General features: G+C 38.9%; 1 protein-coding gene across 1 annotated transcript in view; it reads left to right on the top strand.

Moving 5' to 3' along the window:
• Positions 1-12,972, top strand: part of IARS1 (isoleucyl-tRNA synthetase 1) — a 60,488-nt gene that overhangs the window by 33,632 nt on the left and 13,884 nt on the right. Inside the window, exons 12-18 of the mRNA XM_063426471.1 lie at positions 30-121; positions 2,698-2,796; positions 8,095-8,221; positions 8,421-8,494; positions 8,769-8,963; positions 9,138-9,224; positions 11,329-11,412. Coding sequence (XP_063282541.1) covers positions 30-121; positions 2,698-2,796; positions 8,095-8,221; positions 8,421-8,494; positions 8,769-8,963; positions 9,138-9,224; positions 11,329-11,412 — 758 coding nt within the window. The remainder of the gene's footprint in view (positions 1-29; positions 122-2,697; positions 2,797-8,094; positions 8,222-8,420; positions 8,495-8,768; positions 8,964-9,137; positions 9,225-11,328; positions 11,413-12,972) is intronic.

Genomic DNA, 12,972 nt, shown 5'->3' with positions numbered 1-12,972 from the left:
TTTACTTAATAACCTGTGTTAATTTACAGGATGCAGATAAGAACATTATAAAGTTACTAAAGGAGCGTGGGCGCCTTGTGCATAGCAGTACATACAAGCACAACTACCCATTCTGCTGGAGGTGAGAGAGAGCTGTACTGTGGTATGATGTAACTAATCACGTATTCTATATAAATGACCCGTGCATTGGCTTATTTAATAAACTGTAAGTAGTGGAGAAAAGACAAGCAATTTGTAGGTTTTAGTCCCAATATAGCTTGTTGGAGAAATTTGTTCCAATTCGGTTATCTTCACCTACAATTTGCAATTTGCTGTTTATTTCTTCATATCTCCTTATCTAGTGTATTAACCACTTTGTGTCTGTGGAGTATTGAGCTGCCTCATTGAACACAAATGTGAGTTTTGTTAATGAGATCCTGACCCGTAGACATTTTTATTAAAGGAAAACTCCAGTGAAAGGAAAACAATCCGTTTTCCTGGCACTGGAGGTACCCTCTCCCTCCCACCTCCCACTCCCCAGTTGCTGAAGGGATGAAAACCCCTTCAGTCACTTACCTGAGGCAGCGACGATGTCCCTCGTCGCTGTCTCCTCCTCCGCGCCGCTCCTCCTACTGTCTCCGCCGGCCGGTGGGCGAGACTGATCCCACCCACCGGCCGAGGAGACCTCCCCATAGGAAAGCATTGAAAAAGATTTTCAATGCTTTCCTATGAGGAAATGAGCGACGCTGGAGGTCCTCACACAGCGTGAGGACGTCCAGCGACGCTCTAGCACAGATAATCTGTGCTATGTGTCAGGAAGTGACCTCTAGTGGCTGTCTACTAGACAGCCACTAGTGGACGAGTTAACCCTGCAAGGTAATTATTGCAGTTTATAAAAAAACTGCAATAATTACACTTGCAGGGTGAAGAATAGTGGGAGTTGGCACCCAGACCACTCCAATGAGCAGAAGTGGTCTGGGTGCCTGGAGTGTCCCTTTAAAGCATTCTGAAGCATCCAACAAATGTGTTTAAAAGTTGATATAGCCAACATGGAAGTATAAACTTCCACTTTTGCATATCTATGCAACTAAGGGACCATAAACGCTTGACAGAGCCAGGTAGGTGTGAAACCATTTGTAACTGATTTGACAGCTTACATTGGGAAGGCTCCAGGGAACTCCAGGCACCATAAGCTCTACAGTACCGTTTAGTAATTATGATGATAGAATATCCCTATAAAACAGATGGATGAGAGTATCTTGATGAACAAAGGCAAAGCAACTAATCTAATTATCCGTCTTCCATCGTACCCTATTTTGTAGTTTATCATGTATGAGAATATAGATGCGACTGACAGAATTCAGCAAATCTAGCTGCTTGAATAGACAGAGAATGATGACTCAAACAAAAATGCTCGTACCACCTGGTTCTGTGTCACTGTTTTTAAAATGTTAGCAGGCATGTCATGTGTAGATGTGTAGTTGCTTAACCCCCACCACCAATTACAGTTTATGGTTGCTTTAAATGGAAACTGCTCTGGAATGTATGCCATCGAATACAACTTTAAAAATCACGTTATGTTTTGAAAATTATATCATAAACCAGTCCAGGACAAAGCAAAGCTTTACAAAAAAAACATTGCACATTCACTGTGTTGGAATTTCACTAAAATCCCAATGCAGTCAAAGTAAAGTAGTCATAAGACAAAGTAAGACTCCTTTTCTGAAGCATTTTTCCAATTCCTGACAAAAGGCGGAACTACTGCATTTAAATGTTGTCATTTTCTCAAGCCATCATTAGTGACGGCTGTGAGGAAAAATATATTGTCTATGGAGGCTCCTGTGGTGCGCAAGAGTACAGCCCTGATGTTGGCTCCTGGCAGATGAAGCACCAGGAGATGAAGAGGACCCTCTGTATGGACAAGGCGACAGCCACGAGGGACCCCTTCAGGTGAGTGAAACATACCTTTTCCTAATTAAGTTGTTATGGTGCAAGGAGTGTCTTGTTTAAATAGACCGCTGGGACTATGGTTAATGTTGGAGAATTTTTCCATATCGGCCTTTAAATAAAATTTGCAGCTTACTACAGTTCAATGTTTTGTGAACAAGCCACACTGTGTTTTATAAACTTTTATAAAGTCATTGCGGAATAACATATAGGCGTGCTCTGATGAGTGCTTTACATTGCTGCCTTGCGCATAGTAACAAGCACTCACAGAAATCTGTCATGGCGGCAGGTAAAATTGGCACATTTTTAATCAAGATTGTTAAGCCCAATTATGTTCCCCAAACATGTTAAAGGGTTACTCTAAGGACCATGACCACTTCAGTGATTTGAAGTGGTCATGGTGGTCACAGTATGTATGTGCAGTGTATCAGCTTGAAACACCACCCATAATGGTTCGTCAGCGTTTATATACCGGGGGCTAGTTGTACCCTCGGCACATGTGATTCAGGCAGCTCAGAACTCTATTCCAGCCCACTGGCAACAGGACCTATTGAGCTCCCAGCCTCCCAACGAGATGTCTTGTTTAAAAAAATATATTTTTTAAATCTGGTCAATTTGTCAGTACACGACAGAGGGTTATTGGAGTCATGCCTTATCTGCTGTGTATACTTGTGTATCTGTTTATATCTCGGTTTTATAAAGTCTGTGCTGCAACACTCTATATGCCTATTGGCAGTCATTAAACTAATAAAAACGGTGTTCCCTTTTCAGATCAGAAACTCCTCTCATTTACAAAGCTGTCCCGAGCTGGTTTGTAAGAGTTGAGCACATGGTTGAAAAATTGCTTCAAAACAACAGTCAGTGCTACTGGTAAGAAGGACACTTTATAACTGTTAACTACTTTTACCTTTTTAATTTTCAATAATGCAATAATTACTTTTACTGTAAAAATGTCAAAAATATTCTCTTGTTAATATTAACATTTATTTAGTGCTTGGTTATGTGCTTTGTACTTCGTTCCCTTTGCACGTCTCTGTCCCTTGAGGTTTTCCAGTCCCAGTTACCATTAAGAACTGGACATGGGAGAGTCGTTCTGTGTAGCTGCTCCTGCTTGTGACCCTAGTACTATTTCTGGAGGCAGTACAGAACACCCATAATATTTACTGGTATTAGAGTAGCTGGCAATCAAACTAAAAGCTTATATGGTCATATGCTCATCTTCATGGTACAACCACTTACTATCACTTTAAAGTTCCCTAAAACAATCTGATTTACATACAGTCCTAAGATAAATTATAGACTGTGTGTGTATATATATATATATATATATATATATATTTTTTTTTTTTTTGACTTGTATATCAGGACTTTTATTTTGTACTTTATGTCCTTTATTTTGGAATAAATTGCTGATATAACTGAGAAAACCGGTAAAAAATTTTTTTTTTTTTTTTTTTTAACATTCATTCATCCATCCATCTATCCCTCCCAGTTTGAAACCTGACTCTCATTACAGTCCTGGGACATGCACAACCTGACATGTCCAAGATTTGTGGGAGTTACACTACTCTCCAGAAGTTGCTATTTGCAACTGCCGCCATTAATTCAGCCAATGCTGTCTTGGGAGAAAAGCTGAAGAAAATCATACTGTCTGTCTCCCTAACTCTTTCCCTGTAACAGAAGAGCGGCTGTATTAAGGACAAGTCTACAAAATATATAATATATAATGTGTAAAATAAAATGCCTCTTGAAAAGATTGTGAGGGTTAAGCTGTAGCTGCTTTTCTTAAAGGGGCACTGCAGTCACCAGAACAACTAAAGCTTAATGTAGTTGTTCTGGTGTCTACTGCCTGTCCCTGCAGGCTTTTTGCAGTAAACACTGTCTTATCAGAGAAAAGGGAAGTGTTTACCTTATAGCGTTGGAACACGTCTAGTGACCACTCCTCAGACTGCCACTAGAGGTGGTTCCCGGGTCAGTGCTGCAGAGTGTGCAGCACTGACGTTAAGGGTCTCCAGGCTGTTCATGGAGACGCTAGATGCTCCCTATATCGATGCATTGATTAAATGCATCTCTATAAGGTGATGCTGATTGGTGCAGTGCTAGTTTTGCCCTGCACGTGCAATAGCCTCCCAATGCTTTCCAATGGTAAAGCATTGGAATGGCTGAAATCAACAATTTTGATGATCTCGGCCAAGGAGGCGGAGCAGGGACGGGGCCAGCGGCGATGAGACCACTTTTTTTTTTTCCCCTGCTATAGTGTCAGGAAAAGACATTAGTATTCCTGACACTATAGTTCTTTTAATTTAAAACCTCCCATAAATTATATGCGCACTATCCCGAATCCTTATGTACATTTAAATAACTTGTTTATTTTTTAGTATCACTCCAACGGCCATTAAAGTATAAGCTCATCTGCCATGTCAAGGCAAAACCTCTTAGAAGAGTCCTACACTAACAATTCACATTACTCTTTTCAGCTAAAGGGCAACATATATAATGAAACAAGTAGGGGTATTGTTTATTAACTCCTATGCACATATTTACCCTTAATACGGTAAACATGTGCGTCCGCACAGTAACATGACTGTGTAATTCAGGAGCAAATACAAACACTAAAAATGAAACTCTGTGCTGTTATTAAGTCACCCCCTCTCCTTTCGTGGGCCTGTTGGTGGTAGTGTAGCTGGTGCGACATTGTGACTCTCTCTCACTCACATCATTAATGGATGAGTGCTGCTTTGGAGTGTAACTCCCACTAACCTTGGGCATGTATGTCCCAGTGCTGCCCGTTTTTTTTGTTTGTTTGTTTGTTTGTTTTATTCCTAATTTCAAAATAAAATCATGTAACATGAAGGATACATAACTCATGGGAAATAATCCGGAGACATTCATTTGCAATTTTATAAAGTTTCCAGAACACCTCGATGGCATTGTTTCCTCGTAAAACATGCTTAATCATTCTGTATCCTAAATTACAGAATTGCACACCCTGCGACCCAATCTTTCTATTCCTTTGCAATATTAAACTCTGATCCCTATTAGATTTCATTGTGATTTCTACTCCTCTTTAGTATGTCACAGTATTATTTACTAGCACTCTGTAGTGCTGTGTAAGGTGTTAGCTGTTTATAACTGAAGGACAGCAAAGCAAAGCTCTCTGGCTTTGAATATCCTTCTTACCATGGATTACCTGCCTGCCTTCGGACATTTTGTCCTCTGTGCCTTGGAGCGAGTGAGGGAGTTGAATTAATGAATCTAATTAGGGTTTCATGTTTTGTTTTCCCTGGGGTTCCTTGCACTGGCACCCGCAAAAGAGGCCACTGCCTTTCATCCCAGATTAACCTGAGGGAATAAGAACAGCATTGTAATAATAGAACTGAGGAGGAGTATGGCCTGTTCTGCTTTCTTTCAGATGTATTAATAACCCATTTTCTTTCCCTTGCTGGGGGGACATTCTATTTCTGCCCTGTGGAAATTGGGCTTCTTTGCCAGGCAAACGACACCTCAGCGTAATTGGTTTCCTAATTAGTTTTGTAACTAGTTCAACAATCTGACATTAAAAGTGAGAAGGGAGAACTTTGTATAAACATGGCTCTGCTAGCGCTCTTTGCTGTTTGGGATTCTGACCTAAATAGAAATCTTTGAGTTATATGGGACAAGTGACCGTTAAATCAGTGATATATGGCTCCATAATTCCCCTTAATTCGAGAGCGTATTCCTCTTCTTGATGTGGTATTAAAGCCTCTTTTGTCAATTTAACCTAGTGAAAAGGAAGTTTTTTGGTTTTTTTCTTTCAAAATTTGTATTCAATCAAATTAACATATTTAGTTAGAAATATTTGAATTAGGAACACAATTATTCAGCTTCATAACTTCTTCTAAAAACAGGGGGGAAGAGTCTGCGCTGGATAACAGAAATATAAGCAGCAACCCTAATTAGGGAATCCCTCAAGACTCTAATGAAACAGACTGAAAGTGGGAAAGGGGGGTAAAGGCTGCGCTAGAAACTAAAACACAATAATAATAACAGTAAAAACCAGACCAAATGGTCACAATAAATAGGTAACAACAAAATAGTTCTATAAAAAGTCTCTATAAAATTGAATAAAAGAGTCCTTCCAAGTGGTAAAAATATTGGATAAAAATAAATAAATGAAACATCTCACTTGATCTGTCCAGGTTGTAAAATAATCCCACCTAGGATTTCTTGACTCAGGATACAAATAAAAAATGCCAGGAACAGTAAATAAAAGAGTGCATATAAAATAAGGATTGGTCCTATAAAAAAGGTAACCAAGAAAAACGTTTATTGTTTAAAATACACAATTTAAAACCATTAACACGTTTCACCTATAAGGCTTTATCAAAATGGTAGTACCTTGTATCCTGAGTCAAGAAATCCTAGGTGGGGATCATTCCACCAGCGCTGTACCAATAGAGCAGTACTTTCTGCTCTATACTTGTAAGTATATTTTGTTTTATTTATTTTAAATATACTTTTCCAATTGAGAGCACTATTGCTGTTTTTATATATTTTGGAGTACGGCAAAACCAAGGTCGGATTGACGGACGCACCTTTCCAGTATATCCTGTAGCGGGGATTATACCGCTAAACGCCCTTCATCCTAGAGCTGGTCCAAGCTCCTCCAAATGTGAGTGTATTATCCTCTTTTCCTTTTATTTATTTTATCCTTGGATCCGCAATACTTCACCATTGGCAGTTTGTCGTGTTTCCAATTTTCTTCACATATACGGATTATTTTACAACCCGGACGGATCAACTCCTGAGGACTGTACACATATCCCATCCAGCTATATCAGTGAAACGTTTCATTTATTTATTTTTATCCAATATTTTTACCACTTGGAAGGACTCTTTTATTCAATTTTTTATAGACCTATTTTGTTGCTACCTATTCATTGTGACCATTTGGTCTGGTTTTTACTGTTATTATTATTGTGTTTTAGTTTCTAGCGCAGCCCTTACCCCCCTTTCCCACTTTCATAACTTCTTCTCCCTTAACACTTTCAACTTGGTTGTCTCTTTGCTGATCCAACCCCTAAGTGTTTTTTACCCATTTACAGAGACCCTCAAAGCGTGGAATGTAAATGTCATAAATATGTCTCCTAAAGAAAGATCCTATTTAATGCTCCATGTGTGAGAAAAGGACATGACTGGATTACTGACTGTATGGGGGTCGAGGAAGAAATGGAGACAGTTGGAAACAGTTGCTTTATATGTCTCAAAGATTTTAAAATCAGATGTAAATACATGGAATGCATGAAATATAAGAAATCTATAATGACCATTTTCAATATTATTTAGCCCATACATTAACTCAAATTTGTACTTTTTGATCACAGTTATATATTGCAATGAAAAATTAAAGTAGCACTATACATATGTTTACAATATATATTTATAATATACAAACATATATTTCTGACCCTATAGTGTTAAAGCCACCATCTAGCCTTCCTGGCCCTCTCTTGCCTCCCTAAATATTGTAAAATCTTACTTGTATTCAAGCCTGCAGCTGCCCGCTCTGCCCCTGTCTGCCTCAGACCTGCAAGCTGTCTGCTGACATCATCAGAAGTGTTGTTCTGAGCCAATCACAGTGCTAAGACTGTGAAGACTGTGAAGACTGTGAAGGAGGCAGATAGGGGCAGAGCCAGCACAATTCAAACACAGCCCTGGCCAATCAGCATTTCCTCATAGAGATGAATCGAATCAATGAATCTCTATGAGGAAAGTTCAGTGTCTGAATGTGGTGATGCAAACTAGGCAAGAATGAGATAGGAAGCAGCTCTAGGGAGTGGCTAGTGGAGTTATCACTAGGTTGTAATGTAAACACTACATTTTCTCTGAAAAGACAGTGTTTACAGCAAAAAGCCTGAAGGTAATGATTCTACTCACCAGAACAAATCCAATAAGCTGTAGTTGTTCTGGTGACTAGAGTGTCCCGTTAAGATTTTTTTCCCCCTTTATGTGTAGTCTGATGATTTTGAAAACGGGGCATAATATGATCAAGCAGAATTTGCCTTAAATATTCTACATATTATATTCTCCTTTTTCCCCAATTTATTTATCATTTGTGAAAAAGTTTGATATTGTAAAACAGCCTTGTCTCACAATTACAAATTGTACTTTTTTTTTTTTTTTCATCAGGGTACCTGAATTTGTGAGGGAGAAGAGGTTTGGTAATTGGTTGAAGGATGCAAGAGACTGGGCTATATCCAGGAACCGGTACTGGGGGACACCCATTCCATTGTGGGTTAGCGAGGACTATGAAGAGGTTGGTCTGTGAAAGGAAAAGAGGGGGAAAAAATTCTTTAGTACAGACACCTCCATTAATGTTTTTGTGAGCTTTAAGTAACAAATCCTATTGCTATAACAGCTGTTTAAAAAGTAATTTCTTTTTTTCCATTTAATATTGCTTGACTATATTGCCATAGTCTTCCACTTATGTTTAAATGCATCTGTGTTTCCTGCAGGTTGTCTGTGTGGGCTCTATAGCCGAGTTAGAAGAGCTGAGTGGCGTGAAAGTGACAGATTTACATCGGGAAAGGTGAGACTCTGAGACTTGTAGCTAAATAGATTTTTCTTTTAAAGATTGTTCCAAGTATTTAAATGTTCCGTTTGTAAGGTGCATAGCATACAGTTTATTTTATTCAGTGCACTTGGCTAAAAAGACCATTTATTTTTTACTGATTTTCACATCCTTAATTTTGGGTTATGAGAGTTCCTTTTTAAGCGTAAATCAGGCCAGCCGCTTTAATTTGTATTATAACAGAGGTTTCTCTATTGGTAATTGGTTTCCTCCTCCTCCTCATCTACTTCAGTGTGGACTGTATCACTATCCCCTCACGGCGTGGGAAGAGCCCACTGCGACGTGTTAATGAAGTCTTTGACTGCTGGTTTGAGAGTGGCAGCATGCCCTATGCCCAGGTACACTACCCTTTTGAGAACAGAAGGGAGTTTGAAGACAGTTTTCCTGCTGACTTTATTGCTGAGGGAATTGACCAAACTAGAGGATGGTAAGTACAAAAATCCAAATATTTTGGAAACGGGCAGATTCCTTTCCTAGGTTTCAGCTCAAAAATCAGTAATGCAAGGCCAATGCACTATAATAAAATGTAAATGTAATTCTGTTAAGATTAACCTTTTTTTTTTTCTCCTTCTCTCTCTTTCTCTCCGTGACTCCATGTTAGGTTCTACACACTTCTGGTGCTTTCCACAGCTCTGTTTGGCCAGCCACCATTCAAGAATGTCATAGTGAATGGTCTGGTCCTGGCCAGGTAAATACTTTATTCTTTTCTGATGGGGCTTTGTAAACTTAACAATTGTATGCATAGCGAAAGCTTCAAGGTGTCTGGGAAGGATTAATGCCGTTTTGCTTCTAATGTCTGGTAATTGGAGCTCTGAAATCGGAATGCATCCTTATTTGCCAGCAGCTGTGATTTTTCAGTTGTTAAATGGGATGTCTTTAGAGTTTAATGTTAAAAGACCACTCCACACTTAAAATCTTTTAAAAAGTCTATTTAGTAGATATAACCCCAATTAATGCATGCATTTTTCCATTCATGTGTGTATTCATTGGGAATATATATTTAAATAACTTTCAATAATTGCATTTATTTTGAACTGCAGGCTTTGCAGGTCCTCACCCTTTTCCCCTGGAAGAGACTTTAAGTCTGTTCGTGAGGAAATAACCATTGAGAAGCCACTGAATGTATCCCGCACACTGCACAGCTTTCAAAAAGAAAGCTCGTCTGATCTGAAGTCGGCGGAAAGGCATGCGGGCAGAAACGGGCGTGTTTATGTAGAGCATACCTGTCACTTGTGTTAGCTCAGGGGAGAAACAGGAAGTTAACCTCTCTGGCTTTTTGACAACCAGAGCAGTGTTTCGAAAATAATAAAGTGTTGATTTCTCATAGATACAAGCACTTTTATAAGGTGCCTTTCAAATGTGATAGTCCTCACCCATAAAGCCCTTCAGCAAGCTGACGTGCTTTGTGGGTGGAGTGGTCCTTTAAGCTGTAATCTAATGTGCGATTGGCTGCAGCTATGCTAATCATGATACTAAACAGAGTTACATTTAAACAGCTAATGCTTACACCCTTCTGTGGATTGGCACGAGGGGTTGTCTGCATATTTAAATAAAAACTACCACAGATTTAGTATCATAAGATTTCTTAGACGTGTTTTTGTCTTTATTTGTTTAATAAATGTGGCATTAGATAGTATACATAACACCAAGTGTCACTAAGTTCTGCACTACCAAATTCTATCAAGTTTTTCTGTTTTTTTTTCCAGTTCTTAACCATGCATGAGAACAATTGCCACAGATTATTCCTTCCAGTAGAAGGGTTTGATTTAATTTTACATGGTGCTTTCTGGTTAATGATGACAAAGAGCCCTCTGAATGTAATTACGTTCTGTAATGTATTTACTCTGACAATCACTGTTGCTTATATAGCGGGTGTCCTTTTGTATTTGTAATTCTACTTTTTCTATATGTATATTACACTTCTTAAATATGCCACCACATAAATATCCTTAGTGAGCATGGTGCCAATATACAGTAAGTCCATCTGCACCAAGCACATCTACTGTACAAGACATTGCATGATGGTTTTGCAGCTTGCAAAGAATCCCCATGACTTTGACCTACAAAACCTGTTGTAGGGAGAGAAAGGGTTAAAAACTTTTTAGAGTGGAAAGATCATCTTCATGGGAAACAAACGGAGTCAAAACAACTTCAGCAAAACGCATTAATGCTTTATTCTCTGCCATTTAGAGTTAAATCACTTTGTTTATGCAGCCCTAGTCACACCTCCCTGCATGTGACTTGCACAGCCTTCCTAAACACTTTATGTAAAGAGTCATCTTAATGTTTAGACTTCCTTTATTGCAAATTCTGTTTCATTTAGAATGTCTTCTCTCTGGCTCTTGCTAGATCCTGCAAGAGTCTCCTGTCTGTGATTAAATTAAATTTACCGCGCAGGACATAAAAACCTCTAAAGCAAGTTAACATCTGATTGAAAATGAAGCCAGGGAAGGTGTGGTTAGTGCTGCATAAACAGAAGCACAAGTTATTTAACTCCTAAAAGGCAGAGAATTGAGCAGTGAGACTCCATTCGCTATACACCAAAACTGCTTATAAAGTAAGGTTGTTTTGGTGACTATAGTATCACTTTAATATTGTGCTACATGTTTCAATATCATGAACACAACACCTAGTCCTCTTCATGAAAATACATCCTGAACTTCTCAGAAAAACTCTTTGTTACAGGTTATCTGGTATAGCAGAGTTCAGTAGAGGGGCATCTTGTCTGACATGCTGTAATAGATACTATTTTATTTATTTATGGTTGTCTTTCTCTCTCTCCTGTCAAACAGCGATGGTCAGAAAATGAGCAAAAGCAAAAAAAATTACCCAGACCCAATGAACGTAATCCATAATTATGGAGCAGATGCACTCCGGTTAGTATCCACAGTCCTCTGCAAGTGATTTTGATGTCTTTATGTATGTATTCTGTGTGGCCATTGAGTGTGTTTGGTTCACCGCCTGCTTGTACATCCCACATGTTTTATAGTATAGCATCATTACATTAAAAGAAGCTGAACAACACTGACCTATTAATAATGTCTACTTATTGCATCAGCCCCCAGTAGCATATCAATATCAAATGTTAGTGCCACTCAAGAAGAAAAAGTAGTATGAGGAGTTTTAGAGGTTTGGTTGTGCCTACTCCTTTCTCATTTGTTGTCTCTGTATTGGGATAACTGCTTGGGAGTTCTCTTTGCTTGTACGCGTGACTGAAGTTTGCCCCAGAAGCCTCTGGAATTATGATCTAAGCTGGGGATAGGCAACCTTTGGCATGCTAGATTTTGTGGACTACAAATCCCTTAATTCTTTAACAACATTTTGGCTATAAGAGCATTATGGGAAATGTAGTCCACAACCTTTGGATTGCCAAAGGTTGCCTACCCTTCTCTAAGCTGTCAGAATGCTGGAATTTTTGTTTTACTCTGCACATCATTGTATTTTAATAGCCTGCAAATTGCAGATCTCTAACATTGATGTTCATGCAGGATCTGTTAAAACTAAGAGTTCATATACCTGCTTCTGCTTTTTTCCTGTGAGCTATGAGAAACTGTTTGTTATGAAATAATAACACTTTAAACAAAGTGCTTGATATTTCAAGCGATTACCCCACTTGCCCTCTGCAGGCTCACTCTTGATGGCTTTTCCATGCTGTTTGTTTGATTTTTGCGGGCCAAGTTCTGTATTCTGTTAAGCTTTCCCCTTGCTTGTCTTGTCAGAAATCAGACTTCTTAACCTTGTAGAGTCAAAAGTTGTTTATACAGAGAGTGGCAGTTTATACTTCCAGGCAACACCAGGGCTTTCCTCACTGCCATTAAAGGGCAATCTGTATTCGCTATGATCTCACCACTGGCCTTGTACTCTAGGGGAAAACCCAGAACAAGTTGATGTCACTATGCAAACTGGAGCGTCAAATTTAACTGTTTAGCAGGTGATTCAGATAATCTGTTGTGATCATCTGACACTCTTAAATCTAGTTGGAATAAAAAAAAGTTAAGTTTGTGGATAAAGTGCCATGTACTATTATATATACATGCCTTTTATCCCAAGCAGGGGTGTGTTTCAGGCTGCAGTGTGGAGCTTGTATACAGCCAAGTCTCCAACATTGATTCACTTCGTCGTGCAATGAGTTACTTGGTTTTATGTGGAATTAAAGGAGAGGCACCTTACTAGGTCTCCTGTATCTATTTAATGGTAAAACAAAGCATTAAAAAGAATGAGAGGACTTCACTGACTGATGGCAACTATGCTGATAGTCACTAATACTGATTAGCTGCGAGGCAGTGGTGAGTGTAAAACAGCATTTAAAGATTCACTTTCAGGTGGTAGCAGGGATTTTAGCACTATCAAAGAAGCAAAAGTTAAAATGGAAAGAATCACTCTAAGCACCATCACAACTTTGCATACTTACAAAGCTGATGGTGTATATATCACCC

This window comes from Pelobates fuscus, chromosome 7 (genome assembly GCF_036172605.1).
Source record: "Pelobates fuscus isolate aPelFus1 chromosome 7, aPelFus1.pri, whole genome shotgun sequence".
Classification (NCBI taxonomy): domain Eukaryota; kingdom Metazoa; phylum Chordata; class Amphibia; order Anura; family Pelobatidae; genus Pelobates; species Pelobates fuscus.
Note: the sequence above shows the minus strand (reverse complement) of the source record. Positions and strands in the feature narration are given on the sequence as shown.